This window comes from Channa argus, chromosome 13 (assembly GCF_033026475.1).
Source record: "Channa argus isolate prfri chromosome 13, Channa argus male v1.0, whole genome shotgun sequence".
In the NCBI taxonomy this organism is placed as follows: Eukaryota; Metazoa; Chordata; class Actinopteri; order Anabantiformes; family Channidae; genus Channa; species Channa argus.
In genome coordinates, this window is record NC_090209.1 from 5561617 (window position 1) to 5586418 (window position 24802).

Below are 24802 nucleotides of genomic sequence, written 5' to 3' on the forward strand. Positions count from 1 at the left end.
GTTTTACAAAGAGAAATATTTTATTAAGTACAAACAGTAACAGGTAAAAACTGAACTTAAAGGCCCCTCCCCTCACCGATAAAAATGTTTTCCCCCAATATGGGGTGAAACAAATTCACAACAAATCAGTTAAGTTCAATACTCTCCTTGTCAAAAATATGTACAACTTCTTTTTTTAAAAGTCCTGGAGAGTGGAAATGGGCTAAGACGTGTAAAAAAAAAAAAAGAGAAAAAAAAACCCAGTGCCTTCTCCTGATGTAACCATAAAGGAAGTAAAAAAAAAAAAAAAAAAAAACAAAAGTAAAACAAGTCCCCCATCATCAAAATAATGGGTTAACATTACTGGTAAAGAATTTTCATATAGATGATGTTGAAAGATTTAAATCAATTACCGAATTTAGATTTTTTTTTTTGGACCATTTCACAAACAGTAAATTACTTTTAAATGAAAGGGGGCAAATCAGACGAGTGTAATAATGTAAAACATATGGTTATTATAATGGTCGTGTTTAAACAGGTGCAACACCAGAGCCCATAAATACTAAATTCTGTAAACACGCCAAAGTTCAACTCAGATATGTTCAGGTGGTGCTGATTCTATGGCAGTCTGTGGTATTACAACAGCGAAATCAAGAAAGTCAAGCAATGAAGTGGTGAGTGCATCTGAAGTGAAAAAACTATTTCACACTTACACTTAGTGAGAAAGCAAGTGAATGTGAAAAGCCAAGACCATCACAAAAGATTTAGCCTATGTGCTAATTTACTATGAAAAGTCCTGGCTCATCACAACTTAATGAAAACTTATAAAACAAAAGAAAAGCACTGTAATAATAAAAAGAGGGAATATAAATATTGCACTTCCAAACAACATAAAGTTCCCAGTGCCTAGCTGTTATCCTTTGGTTTAAGGTACAAGGCATCCTGTAGGGCGCTAACATCAGTATGGTGGCCTTACAGTCATTTATTGTAATTTTTCACTGAGGTAAACACGTCATCCTGAATAGTGACTGTTTGAATGTTAGGCCTGTAATAGTAAAACACAACGGCTTGACCTCAATGATCTAATGCTACAGATCTGCCAGGGATAAACAGGACTAGGAGGCGAGAAACATTAACAACCGATTCAAACGCAAAACAAATGTTCATAAATACACCAGTCATACATATGCATATATGCATGAAATCACACATGTATACACACACACACACACACCTAACTTTAACCCACATACATGACGTATTTGCATTTAAAGCACAAAACAAATCTGTATAAATGACAAAAGAAACCAACAAAAAAGCTTTTAAATGTTCAGTCCTTGTAGCCTTTTGGCAGTGGGACAATTTCAGCTACTTCTCTTTCTAAACATGGACAGTTTTTCCTCAAGACAATCAAAAATACAGTATCTCACAGTAACACATTGTGAGCTTAAAGAGATTCTTCGCACTCACAAAGAGTGATGATCCTGTTAGATGACCTGTCAAAGCTACAACTGCTGATTGTCACTTCTTTGGTTTGAGACAAATGTTGGGTTTTCCTCTAAGCGTCATTTGCTTGTGCGCACTCTGCCTGCAGTTTAAGCCTAAGCCCAAACAGAGCAGAAGTCGAGTGAATGAAATATTCTTGAGGAGAACACTTTCTTTGACAGGAGCACCAGTCTGATGAGAGGTTAAACAGGTCTGTGATGGTTCCAGTCCCATCCCAGTCCACTACACAATAGCATTGATAACTCTGAACAAGACTAAACAAGATTTAAACAGAGGAATTAGCAGGAGTCAAAATCAGAACTCAAAGGAAGGTCAGTGAAGTCAGTCTTTGGTGTCTTTGGAAACATATCAGTAGATTTCCTTTGAGTGCAAAAAGAACTAAACCCAGCACCGTCCACCATCCTGAGGCAGAGAGAGATCATTTTCATGAACAGTTGAGAAGCATCCTTCCAAGCATTTACTGTACCCACTGTTCTTGATTGTTGGTTGTTGGAGCCTCATTCAGGGTGCAATGGACAGGAATCAGGGCGTACGCCTTAGACAGGGTTTGACTAAAAAAATAAAATACAAATAATTTTTTTGCATTAAAGGCTACTATAAAACTATTAAACCCACCTTGTTTTAACATCTAGGTTTCTCTTGGCTGTAGCCAGGTTCATTTTCATCTGAAGCATATTCTGTGATCTATTCTCAATAAACCAATGTTCTCAGGACGTATAAAATAGAAAAAAAAAAAAGTACAGGCCTCAGCAGGCAGCGTAATTCACAGCTCCTGGCTGCCACAAGCTACATGTGGTCATATCTTGTAAGAGGCTGTGAAAATTGTATAATTAGCACCGCAAAAAGGTAGTTAACAGGGTATTACACAACTGTCCATCACGAGAATCCATCTGGCTGCAGCAGAAATGCTCTGCCGCAAGTCTTTTGTAGTCACTTTTATGTTGTTCAGGCTGTTGTTTGCCTTAAGGCACTGTGAAAAGTTCTACTTGATATCAATTCCAACAAATAATACATAAATTAGAAAAGAAAACAAAGAAACATTCATTTGGCTTGGAGATCTCTGGATATTTTAGTGCAGCACAGTGGAGTTCCAGTGGTCTCTCTTTCCCCTAACTCTAAGACTGTTTTCTGATGCACTCTACATGTTCTGTTGCGTTTCTCCATTGCAATCATATGGTCAGGTACTGTGGATCTGGTCGCTTAGGCCTCAGAGGCTGCCTGTGGTTTTAAATGTGCTTTCTCCATGGCGGTGCCATAAGGTAGAGATCGCTTAAAGAAGCCAAACTGCAAAAAAAAAAGAAAAAAAGAAAACAATTCACAGATATAATCAATCAGTTTTCATCAATCAGTGTAAAATATTATTTTGGGATTTGACAGCAGTACCAACCTTGTATAGGACGTAAATGAGAAGAGCCAGAAGCAGTAAACCAGCCAGAATGGCCAAGATGATGATCCACAAAGGAACTGAGGTCTCAAGGTCCGGTTTGTTCCACACCACTGGTGTCACCACCTGAGAATGAGCACACGGTTTGTCAGGTTACTGAAGAAACATTAAGATGATACCACATAAAAAAAGAAGGCAAGCTCGAATGAATGAGCTAATCAACGAGATGTTGGCTTTTAAATACCTTTTTGTATCCGCTGGGTGTATGTTTAGGTAGGATGACATAGGGCATCTTCTCCACACTGTACCTGGCCAGGCACTCCAGCATATATTGCTTATAAGCCCTCTGAGGAGAAGAAAGATCTCAACTTACGATCGGATTGAAAGCCCACGCGATACAGGAGTTGTCAACTAGATGGCGACACAGCCCCAGTAAATCTTTCAAAGAAAACCCCTTTCAGCATTCCTATCCAATGAGAAGCTGTAACTTTGAGGTAATAAATTCTCAATACACTCAAATATGGGGCTTGTATTACAGCATGCGGGGGTAGTAAACAGTGTGTAGTTCAGATGTGGCAGGAAGACACAAGTAAAGGCAGTGTGCACAGCCAGTATGGAGCAATCCGCACTCTCTGTTAGCAACTGTCAACCCATTTGTTGAGGAAAATATGTAAGCCTGTGCATACTGGCAGCCTAAAGACGCGAACCAGAAGCAATGCCGATGCCAAGTAAGAACACAAGCAAATATGTGACACTAACTACTGCGGAGATTCGTCTTTGCTAGCCACAAATTTGGGGTTGTAATTCGCACTGTTTTCTTTATTGATGCTTTAATGTGAAATGGCTTCTTACTTCCTGCCAAGGCTTGACATGAAAAAATACACAGACACCAGAGGGGAAAAGAGCCGTCCATAGTGGACAGCCTTTTTTCCTCGGACATGCCTTTGTCATCTCTGGAAGGGAAGACATGTTTATGTACAAAGCATGTCGAGTGAGTTTGTATGGCAAGAGTCGTGTCCCACAAACCTCCATGAAGGTCTCAGCCCAGATGCGGGAGCGCACTTTGATGTTAGCAGTGGTCCCCTTCTCCAGAAGACCTACTTTGCAGCGGATCGTCCAGCACTCTGTGTTAGAGCAGGACTGTAAAGAGAGAGAAGGGTGTCGAATTATGTCATTACTTGCCAAAATAAATTTTATTTGGCTAATTCTTTGAGCATTTTTCAGCCTCTAAATAATTCTCCTGCCCCAGCTCATGACCCCTTAGTCTACTAGCCCTCCCACCAACATAACAGAGTCACAAGACTTAGATGCAGTTGGAGGTCACACAGAGAAAGTGAAGACTAGTGAAGTAGATATTAGGAGGACAGAGAGCAGTCTTGTTAAGGCTGCAGTTTAAATAAATATCACAAAGAGCCCAAAGTTATCATCCCTGTTCTTCGCCTGCTCTGAATTACACTAAAGGAATGTCATGAGACTGTAAAAATGCAGCATGCACCACTCTCCACATTATTGCCCAACCGCTAAGACCAGCCCATTTTCCTCAAGACTGTTAAATACACAATCTTAATTAGGTCTCCATAATGCAACTTGATATGTTTAACATTTAAAACACAACGTGTTCTGTAAAGCTGCTGCTGTAGCCAGAAACCCCCAGACTGGGAGGTTGCAGTGGGTTTCCTGCAGCACTGCATTTGTTTACTTAATTGCACTGAGCAGGGCAAATATTGGAGGGAAGCATCTGCCTGGTTCCTCGAGACGGATTTAATGAGGGTATTCAGACAGACAGCGAGTGAATCAGTCTACTTCCTCCCGGTGCATCGTTTGATGCCCCGAGGCCGCTGGGGCCACTTAGGCTGGTGGAAATGCCATGAACGTGGTCCAGTGCCAAGACACCTCCAACCCAATTCCCACATATCCTCTATGGTGGGATTATGTGGTCAAGATCTAAAGCTTATGGGCACTAAAGCTGTTCCCACAGCTACAAAAAATAAATGTCTGGCCTGTCTACACAGCTACTGTACACCCAAGGCTCGCTTTGGTTCACACCACAGCACTGAAATTATTAGCGGATTAGTAATTTGGTCGATTAAGGAAAATTGATATCGGAAAATTCTGATCATTAATATATAGAATCAAGCAAAAAGGGCAAATCTGTTTATGTCTTATGTAAATGTGACACATTTGGAAATAATGCAGTGAAGAATAGTGTTATTTCATTATTGAATAGTATCTAAAAAAACCATCAAGTCTTAAATTACACATGTTGGTAAGTTGTCAATGGATGGATCTTTGTGAAGAGGTACTGCAGGTTTTTCGAGAGGTGGAACATCACGGGGACTTCCAAAAACAATTGCCCCAGACATTTATGATAGCAACTCCATAGTGCCAACAACTTTATGAAGGATTAACAATGGAAACAAATTTGTGTATGCACAACAACTGTTAATGCATTTAAACGTGACTCAAGTTCTTCAAAGTGATGTGATAATAAGAAGATCCAGAACCTAAGTAATCGTGATGGTTTTTTTTTTTTTTTAGATTACTGGTGCACTTAGAGCGTGTCCTTTGTTCTCTGTGCACAGCTTAGCTTTTCAAAGAGTGGGCAGGTCATTTTAACTACTCACACTTTGACCTGAGCTGACAGCGTCATCCAGGCATCACAAACACCAACACGCTTTAATCAAGAGACACTCTGTATAGAGATGTGTCTGACTGAGCGTGGAAAACAAAAGTGCAGACGCAGTGGAAAGAGGAGAAAAGAGTCCTTCATATGACAACATGTCTTTGGACACGCTTGATGAACGAGCACAGTCGGGAGCAACAGGCAAACAGACAAAGACGTCATTGATTGGAGGCAGGTATCAACAAAGGGAGGCAGCAAGAGCAGCTACCTGCAGGTGGGTGGATCAATAGGGCCAGTGTGTGTGGGCCTGGGGGCCTCAAAACACCCTGAGCCAAAATCAGTGCATACAGACAAAAAAAAAAGTCCCCCATGTTTCATGTCTTCCCGACCTCTCTTCCCCCTTCTCTGCTCTTGTTAATGTTAATTGCCACAACGGGACAAAACGGTGCCCTTTTAGACCTCCCTTTTAACGACATCATAACCTAATTACCCAATCCCAGGAGCCCTGTGTAAGAGCGAGGCCTGTGTCACCAAAATAGATCCAGATTTGCACAGTTAGAAGTCTCAACCTGCTGCATAAGTGACACGAAAATGTGTTTTTTTTAACTGCATAACCACATTTACCATCAACTATAAACACAGGCTCCTTATTCTCTCCCTCTCAAGTCACATATTCTATTACACTTCACCTTCTGGCCTGCTGATGTTCATTCAAGCATACCGTGTTTAGAGAAGCTGGTAATTCCCCTCTAAGCATCTTACCAGATTAGTCAAATGAGCGAGCTGATTCCTGTGGGCGTCCCTCCTCTCGACATGATGCTCATGGGACTTCAGCGCCAGAATAGGTGGTTCTGTGGATACGTGCTGGAGCTAAAGAGAGAGTGAGAGAGTACAAACATTAAGACACTGACCTCACCAGGCCGAAGAGCACACCACCCTTTCTGTCAATATAAGACCTAATGTTAGCACGACCCTGAGGGTTTTGTGTCATTAATCAGAAGCATGTGAGCTCTGCTCCACATGCATTCCCGTGGAAAAACACCACACTTAGCAATTCACCAGGGGAAAAAAAACATTAGATCACAGCTAAGACAGATGACCACTTCCAGCCCTGTTCAACATCTGTCAGGCTTCACATGTAAACACAAACAACTGTACTAAGCACTAAGCTGTTTTGCCCACAAAATCCCAAAGCTACAACTTGGTATAGGAGGCACATCACTAAATGTTGAAGATGAGTAAGTATATTGCTGGGCGAGGTGGCATCAAGCTGAGCTGAGCATAGGGAAGAGCAGGAACTTCAAAGCAGTGGTAGGGAAAGTGTCCTGGGTGGGGCTGAGAAACTGCGAGAAGGAGGTGGGTGTGGCCCCGCCAACTGTAAATCATACATCTAACTGGGGAACAGCGGGTGAGCTTCGCTGTCTGATTTCACCCCATTTGAACTTGTGAGGTGTGCATCTGTGTCACTTACTTTGAGGGCGAGCTGATTCATGTTGTCAGCCGTGCAGTTGATGGGACCTTGTGTGGAGAACTCCAGAGGGTAAAGGAGTTTATGGGCCTGGATCTTGATGGGGCACCGAAGATCAAGAAGGGTATGACTGATCTGACTGGGCCCATTGTTCACCAGCTGAGGAGTAAAAAACAGGAAAGATAAGCGTGCGAAGTGTTAGAAAACCTGAAGAGCAGCCTGATCATGTCGTGGTTTAGTTGGAGCTGCAATAATAGGTGTGAGACTGTAATAGATTTCTGCATGGCTGAACCATTCAGATCAGTCACCTAAAGTAAAGTACGGTTAAATGGCAACCGATTTAAAGTGGAGCTGCACAGCCTGAAGATACACCTCACTGTGTAACCTGGATTAGGTTTTCTTTGGTCTGCTGCCCTGGGAGGTCAACTTGCTTTATGAATAGTTCAATCTACGTTCAAAACCAATGTGCTCAGCTCCAATGAGTCTGCACAGCTATGGCTGATTACCTCATAGATATGTTCAACTACAGGCCCAACATCCTGCTCCACCCCATAACTTTTGGTCACTTTCCAGTTGGCCGGTGGGAAGAAGATCTTATCAGGTCGGGACACACTTAAAAAGAGAAGCAGGAATATGAGAACATGTGGAAGGAGGCCCTGGAAACTTAATTACATCTTAAAGGTTCATATGAGGAAATCCTCATGCTCAAATCACCCTCGTAAGATGACATCAGCCTGAACAACAACCTCCAGCCTGTAGGGTACAACCTCACTGTGGGAGTTATTCTCATTTTTACTGTGGGAGCAGAGAAAAGAAGAAAGAGACACTGATTAGCTGACAGCACTGGAGAGCTGCATATGTCAGCAGAGCTGAATCAGAAGCCACATAGTGTATAAACTGTGCGAGTTTGCATCGAGTTGTACCTGCGAATCTGCAGCTCAAACTGAACAGTTCTGTGTGTGTCCTTCAAGCGTGGCACTGTGAAGCGCAGACCTGCCCACAGCTGCAAAGATTCAACACATTAATCAACATGTAAAAAAAAAAGCTATTTTGAAATAATTATCTAACAAGTGATAAAAAAAAAACGCAGATGTTTTTTATTATGCATTTTTATGATATTGTTTTGTCTTGACTAAAACATCTCACTGTCTAGATGAGGTTAATTGCTACACTACACATCTCTGGTATATTAAGTTTCTCTGATTCTTCCTTTTTCTGACCTGCTTCTTGTTCACACTTGGCAATAATGCTCAATCTGAAAGCTTACGGGGGAGGAAAAGGTTTTCAAAAAGGAGAATTATGTGTACTACTATCTTTGTCTTCCTCTACAGACAGTTTGTGACTCCTTCAATAAAAAGAGGAACTTTACCCAGCAGGGAGCAGATGGAGTCTACACTTTGTGTCATTTTCATTTCCTGACACATACATTTTGGTGCATGACATACTACAACATTTTACCTGTTTGTGTTTTGTTCTACAGATCTTACATGTATGAGGCACAGAGATAAAGGAAAGAAAAACACCTGAAAAGGTGCAGTTGTGTACTTACATTGGCCCCGGACTTCATCGGGTTGCCTAAATCACAGCTGAGGTATCGGGTCTGGTTTTCTGTCTCATAGCTGCAGGTCAGCTGGGTCAGGCTCTGAGAAACAAGAGGACAGATTGGCCAAAACCACAACAAAAGAAGACTGTAACCATGCCTCAGGACATGGAGGACTCGTTGCAGGAAGTTGAAGGTTTTCTCTGGGTTTTAGAATTTTCTACTCACCTCATTATTGCGGGCAATACCGCTGTAGTCAGCTTCTGGGGGCAGCACCACATACAGCTCTGCTTCATACGCCCCTCCCTCACCCTCATTCTTGGCATTGAATGTCAAGGTCAGGGAGTTGTCGTCACCCAGGTAGACTTCCTTCCTGTCCCTGAGAGCCCAACCAAAGAAAAAACCTTTACTCTAAGGGTAAATGGTTGGATTAAAAGGCATCAAATATGAAGTAGGTAAATATGGATAATTTAGGATGGGAGCACATAACCAGATAATTTGTTTGTGATTACTGGCCGTGCAGTAGGCAGTAAACTGCTGTTGCTCTATTGATTCTAACACATTTTCAGGCTTTGTGCCATATTTGTTCCCTTAAAGCCATAGCAAAAAACAAAAACAAATCACCAATTAGATTATTCTCGTGAAACGAAACACTTTCCACTGCGGTAATGAACTCATACATGCTGTACGACAGAGTGGGTCTGTTAAACACCCCCCACCACCACCTTGCTTTCTTTTACTCCCTACGTAGCTACAAACAACAAGATATTCCATATGGAGGGCCCACACAGACGCTTTTAATTACAGCCCACTCTCATAAAGCCAGGCAGGACAGCAAAGGGGAGGATTTCTGAGGTTGATTCTATGCCTCCCTGCCAGTCAGCCATCGTCTGATTCTACCTGGCATCTCACTTTTTAACCAAACAAAGGCTCAAAATCAAAAAACACCACAAAACCTTAAAGCTTCCCACAGGGACCCTCGCTCTAATAGGTTGTGTGTTTTGGCAGTGGAATAGAAGAAACAACATTGCAGGGACTGATGCTTTTTTCAGAAATTCCACTAAATCATGGCCATCTTGTCAACCCCTCTAACTACTATTAAGCTTCTATAATTTGCTACAGAGCAGACAAAAACATCAAGCTATTATTTTAATTGCACTAATCACGTTTTCTGTAGTTGAATTTCTTGAGTTGAATTTGGATGGAGCGCAGAACTAACATACTAAGACACACACACACACACACACACACACACTCAGCAGCAGGTTATTCCATATGTGACAGATCTGCCATACGTTGAGAATATAAAAATAAAAAAAATGGAGGCAGATGGTAGATAAATATAGGAATGTAAAATCAAAATGACAGAGCAGAGAAGGGAGTATCAGGGAAGCTGTTATTTCTGAGAAAAATGCTAACAGATTTCTTGAATCAAAGTGTGGCAACAGCAGGCTGCTCCTGACAGCTTCAGAAGCCGGCGAGGTTGCACTCTGGCACACAGCTCCCCTACTTCCCAAACAAACCCTTTTCATCTCTCCTGTCTTCTCCCCTCAGCTGTTTGTCATGGCACCTGTAGAGCTTCGCCCTGTTTTCACAGGCTGATGTTCCCCTATACTACTGCTGCAACACTCTCTGGCAATTAATGGCCCTTCTCTGGTATTCTACACTGTACCAAGCAGCACGACAACCAATCAGCTGTGTGCATCCTTTGACAATGAAATCCACGGTCCCATTTACATACTGTAGAACAGGTGAAAAGTTCAGTGTTTATTAACCTGGTTGCAGTTCACTGTGTATTATCCATTGCTTTATAATATTTCCTGAGATCCATATGCTATGGGCTTTTTTAGAAAGGTATAAAGTGAAATTAACAGACTCACCCGTGGACGGCCAGCTTCAAGTCAGGAACACAGATGTTGTCATCGCCACAGTCCAACAGAATCTGAGCCTAAAAGACGCACATTGGGGGTGATGAGGTTTTATTAGAGGCTGCAGACCGTGATGAGCATACAGTTGGTTCCGACTGAAAACTCTTTTACATGTGAAGACAATCAGGGACAACACAAATCATTTATCAGTTTAAAGGAGACAAGAGGATGAGTACAGCAAGATGCAACATGTGGTGTGACTAATACCTTCCACCCCTTCCTCTCGACCACCACCGAACACACACGCACACACACACACCTGGACTGCAGTCCCCATTATTTACAACACATCATTACTGCACTTTCATCAGACAGTTAAAAACTAATGCTGGGCCTCAGCAAGACAATGACTGACTCAGTGAGGTCATGATGAGCACAGGCACCCTCCCCTGAACCAGCTGTCCCAGCACACACATGCTTTCTGTTTGCAACGTAAGAGGAGGAAATGATGAACCGGGTCCAAACCAGAGCCCTGTGCCAGAGGACGTACTCCTGCAGAGCTGAGCAAGAAGCTGCCAGCTCCCAGCTCTTACCAGTGTCCCACATCACAGTACTATGTGGCAAACTTTCACCACACGCTACACCACCCAGCAAACCACAGCAGTATATGATCATATGGAGAGGGAGGAGCTTCACTGAGACATATGATATCTGTGTTGACCTGAAAAGCACAAGTGGGGGTTCTGAGATTACAGTGGAAGGAAAGAAATGAAAGGAACAGAAACACAACTGGATAAGTGCTGAACGTGTGGCAGGGCAGCAGCAGGGAAAGCCCTGCGGGTTGCTAAATTGCATCCCGCTGCGACTGTGACAGTGCGATGATGCTCTAGACAATGAGGATAATAAATATAAATTGAGGAGATTAGAGAGAGCTGAGCACCCCCCTTGTCATTACACCATCCAGGGGCTCTAATTAAGCACACCATGCTAACTTGGTCACATGTGCGTCCTAGTCTGTATGTCTGCTTCAGGCAGCAAAGTGCCATTTGTAGGCCAATGTGAAACAACAGTGACACTGAAATAAACAGGTGACATAATGCAGGCAAGCAAATATGAGTGTATCCACTGATCAAACTCTGTGGTCAGGGGTTATTATTTGAAGAACCACAAGGGCACTCATGCATAGTTTCAGCTATTTCAAAGAGGAGGCAACAAATGGGATCCTTTCTAGTTTGGCACAAATCTTTTCCTACGTTCAGGATCTGAGAATAATGACAATTAATAAAGCTTAATAATGCCACAACTCTTCATAGAAGCATGTGGAACATGTTAAGCTGAGAGAGACTCAGAATGAGTCGAGCACATGAACAATCTCTCATTCTCACTCCAGCTTAGCCAGAGAGAGAGAACTTGGCAGAGCCAAGTTGACATGTTACAACTCCTGCCACATATTCTGAAAGCATATGTGGAAATCAGTAAGACATCGTGTGTGATCAAGGCCAAGGTTTTGGTATAATAGTCACTGTTTATGCATCGTTACATTCACACAGTGTAAAGCTTGATAAATGAATGAATATGCTGGCGAACTGACACCACTCCCACTCCCCTTTTACACATATCAGATTTGCTCTCTTTGGATGTTTGGCCATAAAAATGGCTTTCTTTAGGTTTAAGGTTGATTTTTTGTGCTCAGGCTTGCCTCAAGGTCTTGGTTCTGCTGTAGACCACATCTGTTGGAGGCCTATCAGCTTTGATATCTAGTAAGGGCATCAATGACAGGGTTCAGTCTTGGGCTAAAAGCAAAAAGACAGGAACATTCAAGGACACACAGAGAAGTGGAGAAACAGGAGGAAATAAAACGATGATGACTGCTCCAATCAGGTGGCTCATACTCTATACTGCATGCTGTGCCACAGCTGGAAGAATGCCCACTACTCACTGACAGAGGAAAACTGGCTAAACCTGAAGCGACTTCAACCAAATAGGCTAATACCCTGTTCCCGACCCTGAAATGTCTACCAACCGTGTGTTACCATGTCCTGTTACGCAGCCATGCTGGCTTAGAGCTTTTCCTCCGGGGACAGGGAAGCACGCCACTGAACTTATGCCACACATTTTCATTTTAAAAAACAGCTTTCCAGACACTCTGGCCTATTTCCCAGCAGGGTAGTTTAGCATTTACATTAAAAAGAACAGACTCAGTCTTTCATCGGGGGCATGGGAGATTCAGAGGAGCTGGCTGGCGATACAAAGAATGATTACTCAGTGTGGTGGATATTCTTATCGCCAGCTGACAGGGAGAGTCTAAGCACCACGTGCACATTATTATTGAACACTCCGCCATTGTATAGTGATGCTGGACGCTCTGTAAATCACTCAAGGGGTTAGTTAACTGTGCAGGACAGAAGATCGAAGAGGTCACTGTACCTTCTGCTCATATACGTTGGTGGTCTGATAATTGAGAATGGGCCGCAGGCCGTGGGAGTCCGCTGCAGCTTTTGGATCCAAGCTGAAGTTCAAAGCTACATAAATGGGAGAGAGTTTATCCCTGAAGTCCTTGTCATCCTGTAGTAAAAGTAACGTGTAGTGAAAATCAGTTCGAATCACAGCTATTGATTCACAGGATGTGTAATTAAAGTTATAGATGGGGGCTTTTTATTACTGAAAGAGAGGGGGCATACCCTTAGGTAGATCTTTGTGTGTTTGCACACACGCTCACCATGGTTCACCCTCACACTCTTCTGGAGCCAGGGCTGATGAGAATCCAAGAACAGAGTCCTCTTCACGGCACTTTTCTGCTTGTGCTTATGACTATCGAGCTGTACCTCCACCTGGAAATCTGGACCACATAACACATTCGCACACAAATGAGCATTCATGGCATGATGAATGCTCGGAGTCACATAGCGACAGCTTTAAAATATGACCACCATAAATACTGTGACGCACTCACAATGTAGTCAGTGTAACTTAACATAATGGCACAGGGGCCGCGTGTATATAGAGGAAGGGGTAAAATAATAACCAAAGGTTCAGGGAAAATGAGATCGGACAAAGAGAGGTTTGATCATTAAATGTGGATCACAAGTTATTATCTACACTTTTCCGTTTAAACCACTGCCACGAGTGTTAATGGGACAGTTTTCTTGCTTGCAATTAAGTGCAGATTTGCATTGGCTCACCTAGGATGCCTGGTAGGTGCTTCCCATCAGCAGATATGCAGAAACTCAGGTTGACACTGTATGTTGGACAGAAAGGACAAGGACATTTTGAGGGAATATTCATTTATGGCAGAGATTTTCACTTCTTCTTAAGCTCCACTTTTCTCATGCCTGCTCCTTACATGGTTCCCATTACAAGGCACAAGGCGCAGTGGGAATACAATGAATAATATGATAAAAATGCCAAGTGTTTGGAGACATACTGGCATTGGACCTCTTTCACCAGCCAGGCTGATAAATCAGTGTGTCTCCGTTTCCACACAGCGCGTCACCACACACAAAGGAATAACAGAGTTAAGAAGGGTGAAATTGGGCAACGACTCGGGTTTCACTGCTGACCAGTCAATGGCGGTCTATATAGCTCTCTCCCATGACATCAGCTGCACAACATGCTGCTGTTGTCCCACACTCTGCAGCCCCCAAACCCCCAGTCCTTTTCCTAAGAAACTCATGCAAAGAGTGCAAAAGCTAAGATAGGAGGGAGAAGACTGGAAAATGAGACAGAGAATACGAGGACTTCTTCTGAGGAGTAGTAATAACTTCAAATATATATGCTCCTGTGTCGGCCTGTTCCTGCACAATTGTGTGTGCACGCTCACGGGAGCGTACGTGTCCTGATGTTTCCCAGCTGTGTTCCACCACTAAACAATATCTCATTCAAAGCAACTGCAAAAAGCTTCCAGCACCTCCCCTCCCATTATCCCTTCTGCACTCCTTTCACCCCCACAAAAAAGCTCCTCATCACCAGGCAACGCAGCGTAATCAAGACACATGTGTATACAAGAGTTTCCTTTATGGATCAGGAGTTGGAGAGGGGAGAAAAGAGAGGGGTGGGGGGTGGTCAGACACATGAGAGCGGTGTCAACCATGTCGAGCTGCAAGCAACAGTCATCTGTTTCCTCTCCCCTTTTCTGGAACTGGATCCTGTGCACATTCAGAGGTGGCCAAAAATTGCTAACAATGCTGCTATTCAGCACGTTGCTTCTCAGCTCCTCAACTGAAACAAGTGGGATATGGAGACCTATTTTGAAAATAGGTCAGATAAGAGCAGTGCTTAGCACAAATTAATACAGTGACTGCTGATGGAAAGGATATTCCTTATCAGAACATCCTCCCAGGATAAAAATGTTTATATAGGAGGAAAATGGGGAAGCCCATCTTTTGACAGTTGGGTCAAATAAATACCAACAGAGCAGCGCTATGGGAATGTCACAGGAAATCACATGTTCGAACTTGGCGAACTGATGACTTACCAGGAAACAGGAATGCTGCTGTTTCCATGTGTGATCACGCAGTTTTTCTCTTCTGGATTAATCATTTGGGGGGAAACTGTCAGAGAGGCACTGGTGTTAACTATTGGCCGAGATCTATGGGAAAACAGAATACAGATAAAAAAAAATTAGTCATCAAGTTTGAATTTCTGATTTTAAACTGACTGTTGTGTATAACTACCTTTACTGTTTTTAGCAATTTAATACAACTTATTGACTGTGTCCATTAAGGGGGCAGTTATCTTAGCTTAGCTTAAAGACCATTCAAAACAACATACCTATAGAGAAGTGCTTTATTAACACCAAAGGCACCAACAATTAGATCTGAAGAAATAAAAGAACACAATTAGAAAACATACTAGGAAATGGCTTAAAATTTAATGATGGCCATTACATATGTGCTTCTATCCTCGCTCACCTGGGTATCCATTCATATCCAGGTCCTTAGCACCTCTGAGGGCAAATCCAAAACTGGCAGGGATAGTCCCAGCAGCCCACTGGCCCGTTATCACCTGAGATGGCTTTTCCCAGAGTCCTTGTGCGTGTCCATTGTAGATGTAGACCAGTCCTTGCTGATCCTCCCCTCCAAAGGGACAGCTGATGGCCACATCTGCCAACCAGCAGAAAAATATAACGTTTCAAAACTTTTTAATATACATTTACCTCATCTCTCAAATAAAAAAATGTTTTATGACATATTTTTGGAAATATAACATATATTTTCTGTTTACATTTAAACTTTCCTTTGTTTACTAATTTATTATTATATTCCTACAACAGCCTCCATTCATACCATTGAAACCATCCTGGTTCAGATCTCCCAATGGTGCAATGGTGCTGCCAAACCTCCCAAATTCCTGGGAGCCCGTAAGGTGAGGTAGCTGAAGCTCCAGGTTCAGGGGCCTAAGCTGTAAGTAAACATAGACCCGGCCCATTTCTTTCAGTCGGCCTTCAGAGCCCCGGACCATGAACGTGGGAGCTCCAACCAGCAGGTCAGTCATGCTGCAGACAAATAAGGAAGATCACACAAACCTATTTAAACTCAGACCCGATGACGCCCAAGCCTCCAGCTGTAATGAGTTGTTGGTGGCATCTGATCTAAATTCTGCAAGCTTATTATTTAGCAAGAAGGTCAGACGAAGAAGGAAAGTGTGAGAAAGACAGAGAAGGAGCACTCACCCATCATTGTTGATGTCAGTGGTTGCCACTGCATAGCCAAAATATGATCCCATCTGTGAACAAGAGTTCCCATGAATTTGGCCAGTAAAAATGTGATTGTCAAAAGAACATCAAAGATTTGGTTTGTCCAGTAATACAAGACAGACGTAGTACTGCACAGAGCTGGCGTGCATTCGGCATTTTTATAATACGGTAAAGGGAAACCTGATGGATTTTACAGGTTAGGCCCAGTTTGGTGCTTTGTCTGCTCCAGCTCTGAACTGTCTGTCTGTGTGTCTTGAACCTTAATCTAACAAGTAAAGACATTACACAAATGAAGTTATTGTAAGCAGATTCACTTGTAATCTTATTTATTAGCTGAGTCAATCATCAGTGTTAAAACCAGCTCAGTGTTTTTTAATTCCTAATACCATTTAGACAAATCACGACTCAATAACTCAGCTTTATGGCAAACCACAAAAGAGACCAGTAGTAGAGGAAATCATTTTTGCTTACAATGACTCAACCAATAAAGAGCTCTTGCACATAGCCAAACAGTGAAAACACAGAAGCAATGCATGAAGGAGCTAGGACCGGAGTTCCTGTACCCACCTGCTCTCCAGTGTAGTTAATCATGATCTTTAGATCTGTACCATTCAGAATGGACACCTGCAACACAGCAGCCACATATGGTAAACGTCTTTTTATAGGTTCTAATACAATAACAGTCACTAGTATGAATTCACTGAAAAAAGTAATTCTCTCTGTCACAATATCAGTGAGGCTGTTTTCTTTGTTTTATATTTTCTCAGTCACAAGTCTAAAGCCTACATTTCTCATTCTAAAAGCACCAAATTGAAAACCAAAATCATAACAATGATGAAGTTTCTTACCGAGCCATAAAGCATGAGTGCTTTTGGAACACCGGCCACAAAATCTGAGGGTTGCATAGAGAAATAAAGCAAAGATTTAGGGGGGGAAATAAGCAGGTCAGACCCAGAAGGAGAACATGAGAATTGCAGTAGTGACGACACTTCCAGCTCAATAATTGTGTAAAATATAGTGGCTGACTTCAGGTTAGGTTCACTTCAACTGCAATATTTGCACTGCTTAGAACTGTACGGCACTTATGGACTTACCTTCCACCTGATCGCCACTGAATTCCCCAACAGCAACAGAGTAACCTGTTGACAAGAGTAGAGACAATAGCCTCAGCTTGCAAGGTGAACATACTATGAAGTGTAAGAATGTGCAGTTTTAGACAGCCTGTCTTACCTTGATAGCTGTCATCGTGTTCAGTCCGGACCTGTTTGGTCTGGATCTGACCCTTCACAGATTGCATAAAAAAGCCTGGGTAGTAAGATGCGACAATTTCCTCTTTAGCTGCAGAGATCACTTCACCTGAAGTAAAAGCAAAAAGAAAAACACTATGAAAAATACACTTTAATACAGGGTTACAACTTTTTGAGACTTTTGCAGATGTCCTGTTGTACATACCTTGCCAGAAATAGCTGCCAGGCCCTCCCAATACCACTTTGCCATCCTGAAAGAAAAAACGCAATTAATACAATAAAGAACTTCGGGAAATCTCCTTTGGAGCATTAGTTGTAACACAGTTATTACCATTGTGAAGTCAGCGCTGAATCCTCCCTGACAGTATCCTTGACCTGCTTCACTGCTAAATTCTAGAACACACAGGAGGTTGGTGCATCATGAATAACTGCAGGTGATGACCATCATAATATTAAACATGATATCTAAGTAATGTTTATAAAAAATTGTTGTTTTTTTGGAAAGCGGTGAGTTACCTGTTCGACAAGGAGCATACTCCACAAATTTTGTGAAATTATGGACTGAAAGGTAACAGGTTCCCGTAGCATCAGAGTGGGGGTTGTCTTTATTAGTCCGCCAGGAGTAGAGAGGAGCACAAGCCTGGGGTGTAAAGCAGAGGTGGAGAAAGATAAGGATTGGTGGGGAAGATGGAGGGGGAGTGAGGAGATTTGGTGATTGATGAATGGGGTGAACTTTGCAGTGGGAGATGTTTTTCCAGTTGCAATAACACCCTGGTGAACTAGAGACCAAGCTGAAGTCAATAGTACATCTGGATCAGAGTAACAACATAACTCAAACCAGGTCAAAACCTGAACTTTAAGGCCAAACAACAGGCAGCTAACTTTTGATGTCTTTGGGAGGAGGCACAACACATACATAACCTTACAGTGTGTCAAGACTGGAGATGAAAATTGGAACAGCAATTAGTCAGAGAGATAGTTTCCTAACAAAGACATTCAAAATATCAGAGTCAGGTACCACGAGAGCGTAGATAATTTCTCCCGGAATTGGGAGTTATGTGGCCAGAGCAGATTTGATTCTCAAGGTCACCTTACCAGAATTGTGTCACCGTGGGAACGCACAGTGGCGCCAAACCATTGGTGGGACTTGAAGTCAGCCTGATGCGTTGTGTCGTTGAGGATGACGACACGATCTCCTGGGAAGAACAGGGAAAATAAGACACTGAGTGATAGCATTATGATAAAACATGCATTCCTTCAGCTGCAGTATCTTAACATTCTAATTCTGCCTTTCCATCCCTCCCAGGCACTTGGAAACATCTGGACAACTGGCAAAAATAAAGATTCCAGTCACACAATGATTTATGCAAAGACAACTCGAGTATGAATTTAAAAAGATGGTTATTGCTACCTGAGCACAGTACAGGAGAGAGTTTGGATTTGGACTGGACTAGTTCAGCTTAACCTCAATGACCCTTAGCTCTGTTTGACCACCTGGCTACTAACCCTGATTTCCCACTGAACATTTTGACAGCAGCAGGTGACATGACAGATGGTCTGGGGAGTCAGGCTTAGACACAACTTTTCTGGATGGCAGAAGTAACATCTGTGTTGCACTGAAGAGCGAAATGCAAACAAATTGATTAGACAGGGAAGCCACCACCATATTGCCGATTCCCTTTGGGCTGATAATTCACTGAGGCCGAGTGCAATTCACAAACTTCATGTTAACCTTTTGTCCTCAAACTAATTTTTCCTCCACATTTGACTCGCGCAATACAAAAGAGCGGCATCTCCGAAGGAGACAGTTAGAGATTGTGACTTAAGAAAATAAGGCAGGCTGTGTCTTGAGCCTCGCTATTGACGCCTGTTCACCCCTGGTCTTTCTTCCCAGCCAACTAGGCAGCCTGGAGCAGGGCCTGCAGGCCTGCTCCATGGCTGTGTGGAAAAAGCAAAGGGGCAGGGGTCCAAGGAAAACACACACTTCCTCATAGCAACCTCCAGTCATCTCTGTTTAGGAACACACTTCTCTCTCCACTGCTCTGTTTTCATTTTCAATATTATCTCAATCGTCCTATTCGTCTTTCTTACTGTATCAAACTCAAAAGTCTCCATGCTTCTACAGCCCTTTCTTTCCTTTGCCTTCAGGGTGTGCTGCTTCACCTCACACAAGACGCTATGCAGAGAGATTATAGTTTTTTAATAACCCAACTGTATTTCTGTTTAATCTCCATCACTGGGCTTTCCTGCTAATGTTATTCATCATGGGTCCAACAGCAGCTAGCCCTCCCCAAGTGTGTTAAGTGTTCAGAAGTCCATGTGTGAAAACAAGTGCTTTAGCCATACAGGCAATAACATGACCCACACTTCAAACAACGCTCAAACCTTATGAGCCTGTTACTGTAACTAATCTGACTTAGCAGCAAGGTACCTTTCCTTAAAGCATACACCTTGTTAATGTTTCGATAACTCAGGAGTCTTTGTTTGGATAAGGCCAATGCAAAGTCACGAGAGAAGGTCGGGAGCGAATGAGTGACTGGGTTGCTGTCAGTCATGTTTCTAAGGCAACCCCAGAGTAGCGGAGGATAAGTCATCTCGTAATCCACAAAACATAACTGTGATTACCCTGTGGCTATGCAAAAGGCAGGAGAAACATCAATCTAAGCAGGTGAAGGAACAAAGAAACGTTTTAGTTCTATGTCACTATAAAAAGTGAGGAGATGTTCTGTTTGTTGTCTGCAAGGTGACTGATGGCAGCCAGCTGGAGTCACTTAAAATGCTCCAAGATGGAAATAGAGGAGATTCAGGGAGAAGATAGAAGAAAACCTAGAGACAAACCACAGAAACATGTCATCTGACCAGTTAGCACAGTGTGCTAATGTGACACAATGCCTGGCCCAGTCTCTCCTGCCCCCCCAGGGCCATCAGAGGCATGTGGGGGTCTGGACTATGAACATAGACTAACTCTTACCTTTGAGGCAAGAGTGAGAGGACAGCCATTAGTGAGGTTAGAGCCTCTCAGTGTGTGTGAGTGTGTGTGTGTGTGTGTGTGTGTGTGCGCGTGTGTGTGTGTGCGTGTGTGTGTGTGTGTGTGTGTGTGTGAGTTTCAGTGTGGTGGAAGACAAATGGTCAAATTCACTCATCACATCAGCTGCCCCAGTGGGAGTACTGACAGCAGGAGAGCAGAAGGGGGTAAAAGCAGAGGAACAGGGATCTGCTTTCTCCCTTCTTCTTCCTTCCTCTCCCTCCCCTCCTCCCGTCCTGAATATACCCCTCTCACACCCTCCCTACTGCCCTCGCCACCCTCTTCTCCTCGCAGATACATGGACATGGTTCTTATCTCAGTGGAAGGGGAAGTGGGTGGGAGGAAGACCTCTGGCCACTTTGAACAAATTAGTTGGAACTAATTAAGAAGGTCTCTGGCCTGTGGGTCAGAGCTCAAACACACCAAGAGACAAGGAGATGCACGCCCCTTTGTTATGGGAATGTACTAGATGTCAATAGTTTAGTGTGGCAGAGCTCATTTGATTAGGGATTTATATTGGGGAACATGATTCATAAAAAAACTACCAGTGTTATCACTGAATTTTTTATTTATTACTTTAGTGTTTAGTATCAGAATTGGCAGAGAAAACAGTCCCAACTACAGTTAATGAATTGCAGCAGTAAATGTCATCCATGTAACAGCTGTTTGGCACAGACATATTTGCATGCAGATGTCCATGTACTGAGTATTACTCCACCGTGCAGCATGATCCAGATGTCAGAACCAGCTCTGGCAGTCTAATCAGTTCCTTCAAAGCCCCTTTAAAAATACGAAGGACATTCTCCGACAACCCAGAGGACAAACCTTCACCGTGAGGCCTCGCGGCTTATTCCTGACATCACTCACAGTGGCATCCTGCCAGCACCCAGGGATGTGCAACACATATGGAGCAAGAAAAACAGTGGAGCAAAGGGTACCGAGCAGCAATGACCGATTAAAGAATGTTTTTAAACCTGGCTTGTGAAACACTCAGTGGAATATTTCTCCCCATTGTGCAATATGGAGAGTAAAATAGCTAATCTAAGCTTTGAATTCTCAGGAAAACAGCTTAAGGTGTCTTTGTCTATCCTGATGCAAAATTCATCGTTTTTTTGTCGGAGTGAGTTTCTATGGGTGTGTTTTTAGAGCATGTTCAACATAAGAGCTGGTGACTCGTTTTTTTTTTCCTTCTTTGATTGTTCCTTCCCTCACTTGGCTCCATTGTGCATAACAGTTTGATGGGTACTCTGTCAACAGACTGAAACACGAATCCATTCATTAGACAACCTCACAAACTTCCTTGTGTTTAGTCAAACCACTTTAACTTAATCTGATTCAACTGGAGCCTTTTCTTCAAGAGCGTCACTGTTCACCTGTCTTACAAACAGGAAACAGCTTTGTGTGACCTATTTGTTTATTACTTGCTTATCTCTCCATAGCTCCCCAAGGCAAGGCAACACAAACACGGCCTGCAGGAAACAAGAAATATCCTTCAAATACTTCATCAACATCCCATTATCCTTTTCAACACCAAATGGAGGAAAAAAACAGGAAAAAAGGTTCAGCCATAGTTCCGTAGAGTGGAGCACAAGAGCAAAAGAAGATGAAGAGCACAAGAAGTGATTTGTTTAGCTTTTCTTCCTCTGCAAAAGTATAAATGAAAAATTCTGAGCCAGTGGGTTGACGAGTCCCAGACATGTCGGCTAACAACTGTACGGCTTACCTTCAGTGTCAAACTCAATGATGTGACAGTCTGATTGGGTGAGGCTCCATGGACAGTAGAACACAGAACCTCCCTCGGTAACATTGACCTGCCGTGTGGTGGCCTTGGGAGCTCCAATCACCACACTTGCACTGTGAAGGAGAAACAACCTGCTGTAAATTCACATATTACAAGTTTACATTTTTCATTTACAGTTTAAAATCACAAGCCTGTAACCCAACTGTTATTAACCTGAAGCCTGTATCTAGCAAAGTTTTGTAGCTCGCTGCATGGCTTCAATTAAAAACTGCATTCCAGACCTCCCACTTGACAGCTTTAAACACGATGCAGTATGCACATTTTACCACTTAGAGAGCTGTATCCTGACTCAGAAGCAAAACATTTTAACAGGTTGCAGCATCGTTTTACATAATCCCATTCACCCAGGAGAAGCCGCCTGGACGACATGTGTACACGTGATGTTTGCAGACACGCTCAATCCACTTGTGTGCAGTAAGACACGCAAGGAGAAACTTCTGCACAGTCACACTTGCATCCCTGCGGGGTGATTCAATAGGAAAACAAGAAAGCAGACAAGCTAAGTGGAGTCACACTCTTGTTTCTCCAGCTGTGACTCTCAAGCTCCATGTCCTTGGAGCTTCACAGTTAAGCTACAGGAAGAGCTGCAGACCACTTCACCAGACACAGAAAAGAAATCTACCAAGATTACAGGTGCAACTAAGATGTAAGCCGTGTAGGTTATACTTTAACGATAAAAAGAGGCAAAGAGTCATAGCAATGTTAAGTCTACAACAAATCTAGATTAGATAATGTGTCTTAAACAATTGGTTTAGACATAACGTCACTCTGGACCTACTTGACCTCACGAGCGTTACAAATGCTGGCATTGATGTGGGTAGAGGAGCCATGCAACCATTGAAAGCAGACGGTATCTTGGGGGCTCCAAAGCAGGAAGAGCACACCCTTTCCTGCCCCATATCTTCCAATAGCGCATGCGGGCTTACATTTTGGCTAAACTTAGCATCCTGCCCCCAAGGGTAACTATTCAGCTTGGTCCAGAGGAAGACAAAAAGGCCATGAGTCAAACAGCCATTAAACGATGAAATATTCCATTGCCTTGTAATCCACGATAAGTAATCCCACTGATCCCGTCTATTATCAAAATGACAAAAGGCAGAAAGTTATGCAAAAAAAGAGTGGGCCTGGTGTGTGTGTGGTCAGTAAGCTTTTAAATCATTTAAGCGTCTCTGGATTTAAAAACACACAACTGTGGGAGAACAAAGGGCAGAAGGTTTGAGTTTAACATTACACCGTTTCTGTGGTCTCAGTACCTCAGAAGAGATACAGTACAACGCCAGTTCAAAATGTGGAGCAGCAACCCCCAGTTTGTGTTGGAAGAGAGAAATAAAACAAACCAAACTAACTTGGAGAGCAGGAAACAGCGCCCCCTTTTTATAGCTGACCACACAGGAATATCCCCTTAGAAAAGCAGAGCTCCTCTAGGACAATAATCTAAATCACAGAGAGGTCTGCTGGTTCAGGTAATCTCACAGTGACGACGTCTGAGGATCCAATTCTTGCTGCCTCTAAACTCACACATACAATCAGCAAATATTTCAAATTAGCTGACCGCACTCCGTTTATTTCTTTGAGTCGGATAAATGCAGATATGCAGACACACCTTCATGCACAAACACAAACAAACAGATAGTGATCTGAAAGTGCTGTTATTGAGGAGTAATTAGCATCTAATGGTCTTTATCTGCTGAGAATCAGTCTAATTCTAGCCAGCATTTCACAACTCCTTCACCTTATCTGTTAGCTGTGGGCTCAAAAGGTTTGTATCATTAGCATTTAATGAAGCTCTATCTGCAGTTGGCTTAGTGCTGCATTGCAAAGTCCTTTGTAAATGCAGTGGCTCATTGGTATGGGTATGCAAATACTGTAGGTAATTAGCAAGGGGCGAGAAATTCTCAGCTGTTCCGCTGAAAGACAGACATGCCCAAACCACAGAGAATGAAGCGGGTCTAAACAAAAAGACTGTTCATAGTGGGAGTCAAACCATCCCCATCACATGTTTAATAGGAATCACAGCAGGAAGACGCCATGCTGACACATGTTGCTGAGTTTGCATTTAAAAAGAAATGAAAAGTCACCTCTAATTCCCGGAGACAGGATACTCTGCTTCACTTGGCCATTTGTCCACAGCAACATGAAACAGATAAACTGCAAATCTATTTTACATGAGACAAGGGGCTGTGTGTAAAAGCGTTAGCAGCTTCACCACGTCTTGCTTAGTCAATTCCACCAGCTGCCATACAGCAGCCACTAATGACCTCCAGTGCTCGGCAGACAATTAAGCATTAATTAAACTACAGAAAATGATCTGGGCTGCAAGGGAGGAATGTGTATACAACGGCTTCACTGTGACCAAGGACGGGGTTGGTCTCTTTTGAAGCTCGAGCAATCAGAGGACATTCTACAAAAAAAAAAAAAATAAAAAATCTCTCACCACACCATAATTGCCAGACTGTAAACCACTATTTTATGTGGAGTTGAGAAATTATGGTGATGCAGAGCGCTGGAACTTGCTGATGTGACACTGTCATGCGCAGCCATGGCTAATACGGTTTATGATGAGGTTACAGAAGGAGGGTGTCAAAGGGCAAATTCTTGTGTTCCCCCCTCCCATTTAGCTCAATCATTTTCCTCCTATTCTACATTTAATTGTCTTCCACCCAGGT

The 24802-nt window shown here is 42.9% G+C and overlaps 1 protein-coding gene across 2 annotated transcripts in view; it reads right to left on the reverse strand.

Annotated features, from left to right (window-relative positions):
* Nucleotide 1: 1 nt before the first annotated feature.
* Nucleotides 2–24802, reverse strand: part of itga5 (integrin, alpha 5 (fibronectin receptor, alpha polypeptide)) — a 30861-nt gene continuing 6060 nt past the window's right edge. Inside the window, exons 2-31 of one of the 2 annotated variants that reach the window (XM_067525707.1) lie at nucleotides 22059–22189; nucleotides 18406–18506; nucleotides 17827–17950; nucleotides 17642–17703; nucleotides 17516–17561; nucleotides 17294–17419; nucleotides 17158–17202; nucleotides 16912–16955; nucleotides 16631–16687; nucleotides 16040–16092; nucleotides 15654–15862; nucleotides 15279–15470; nucleotides 15139–15184; nucleotides 14843–14956; nucleotides 13551–13606; nucleotides 13050–13207; nucleotides 12796–12933; nucleotides 10381–10448; nucleotides 8729–8879; nucleotides 8510–8602; nucleotides 7884–7963; nucleotides 7675–7755; nucleotides 7467–7572; nucleotides 6964–7119; nucleotides 6255–6362; nucleotides 3896–4009; nucleotides 3114–3215; nucleotides 2873–2995; nucleotides 2671–2769; nucleotides 2–2036 (exon numbers count right to left, since the gene is read on the reverse strand). In XM_067525707.1, coding sequence (XP_067381808.1) covers nucleotides 2686–2769; nucleotides 2873–2995; nucleotides 3114–3215; nucleotides 3896–4009; nucleotides 6255–6362; nucleotides 6964–7119; nucleotides 7467–7572; nucleotides 7675–7755; nucleotides 7884–7963; nucleotides 8510–8602; nucleotides 8729–8879; nucleotides 10381–10448; nucleotides 12796–12933; nucleotides 13050–13207; nucleotides 13551–13606; nucleotides 14843–14956; nucleotides 15139–15184; nucleotides 15279–15470; nucleotides 15654–15862; nucleotides 16040–16092; nucleotides 16631–16687; nucleotides 16912–16955; nucleotides 17158–17202; nucleotides 17294–17419; nucleotides 17516–17561; nucleotides 17642–17703; nucleotides 17827–17950; nucleotides 18406–18506; nucleotides 22059–22189 — 2968 coding nt within the window. In that variant the 3' untranslated portion in view covers nucleotides 2–2036; nucleotides 2671–2685. Of the gene's footprint in view, nucleotides 2770–2872; nucleotides 2996–3113; nucleotides 3216–3895; nucleotides 4010–6254; nucleotides 6363–6963; nucleotides 7120–7466; nucleotides 7573–7674; nucleotides 7756–7883; nucleotides 7964–8509; nucleotides 8603–8728; nucleotides 8880–10380; nucleotides 10449–12795; nucleotides 12934–13049; nucleotides 13208–13550; nucleotides 13607–14842; nucleotides 14957–15138; nucleotides 15185–15278; nucleotides 15471–15653; nucleotides 15863–16039; nucleotides 16093–16630; nucleotides 16688–16911; nucleotides 16956–17157; nucleotides 17203–17293; nucleotides 17420–17515; nucleotides 17562–17641; nucleotides 17704–17826; nucleotides 17951–18405; nucleotides 18507–22058; nucleotides 22190–24802 lie in introns of both variants that reach the window. The other variant, XM_067525706.1, reaches the window with a different exon arrangement.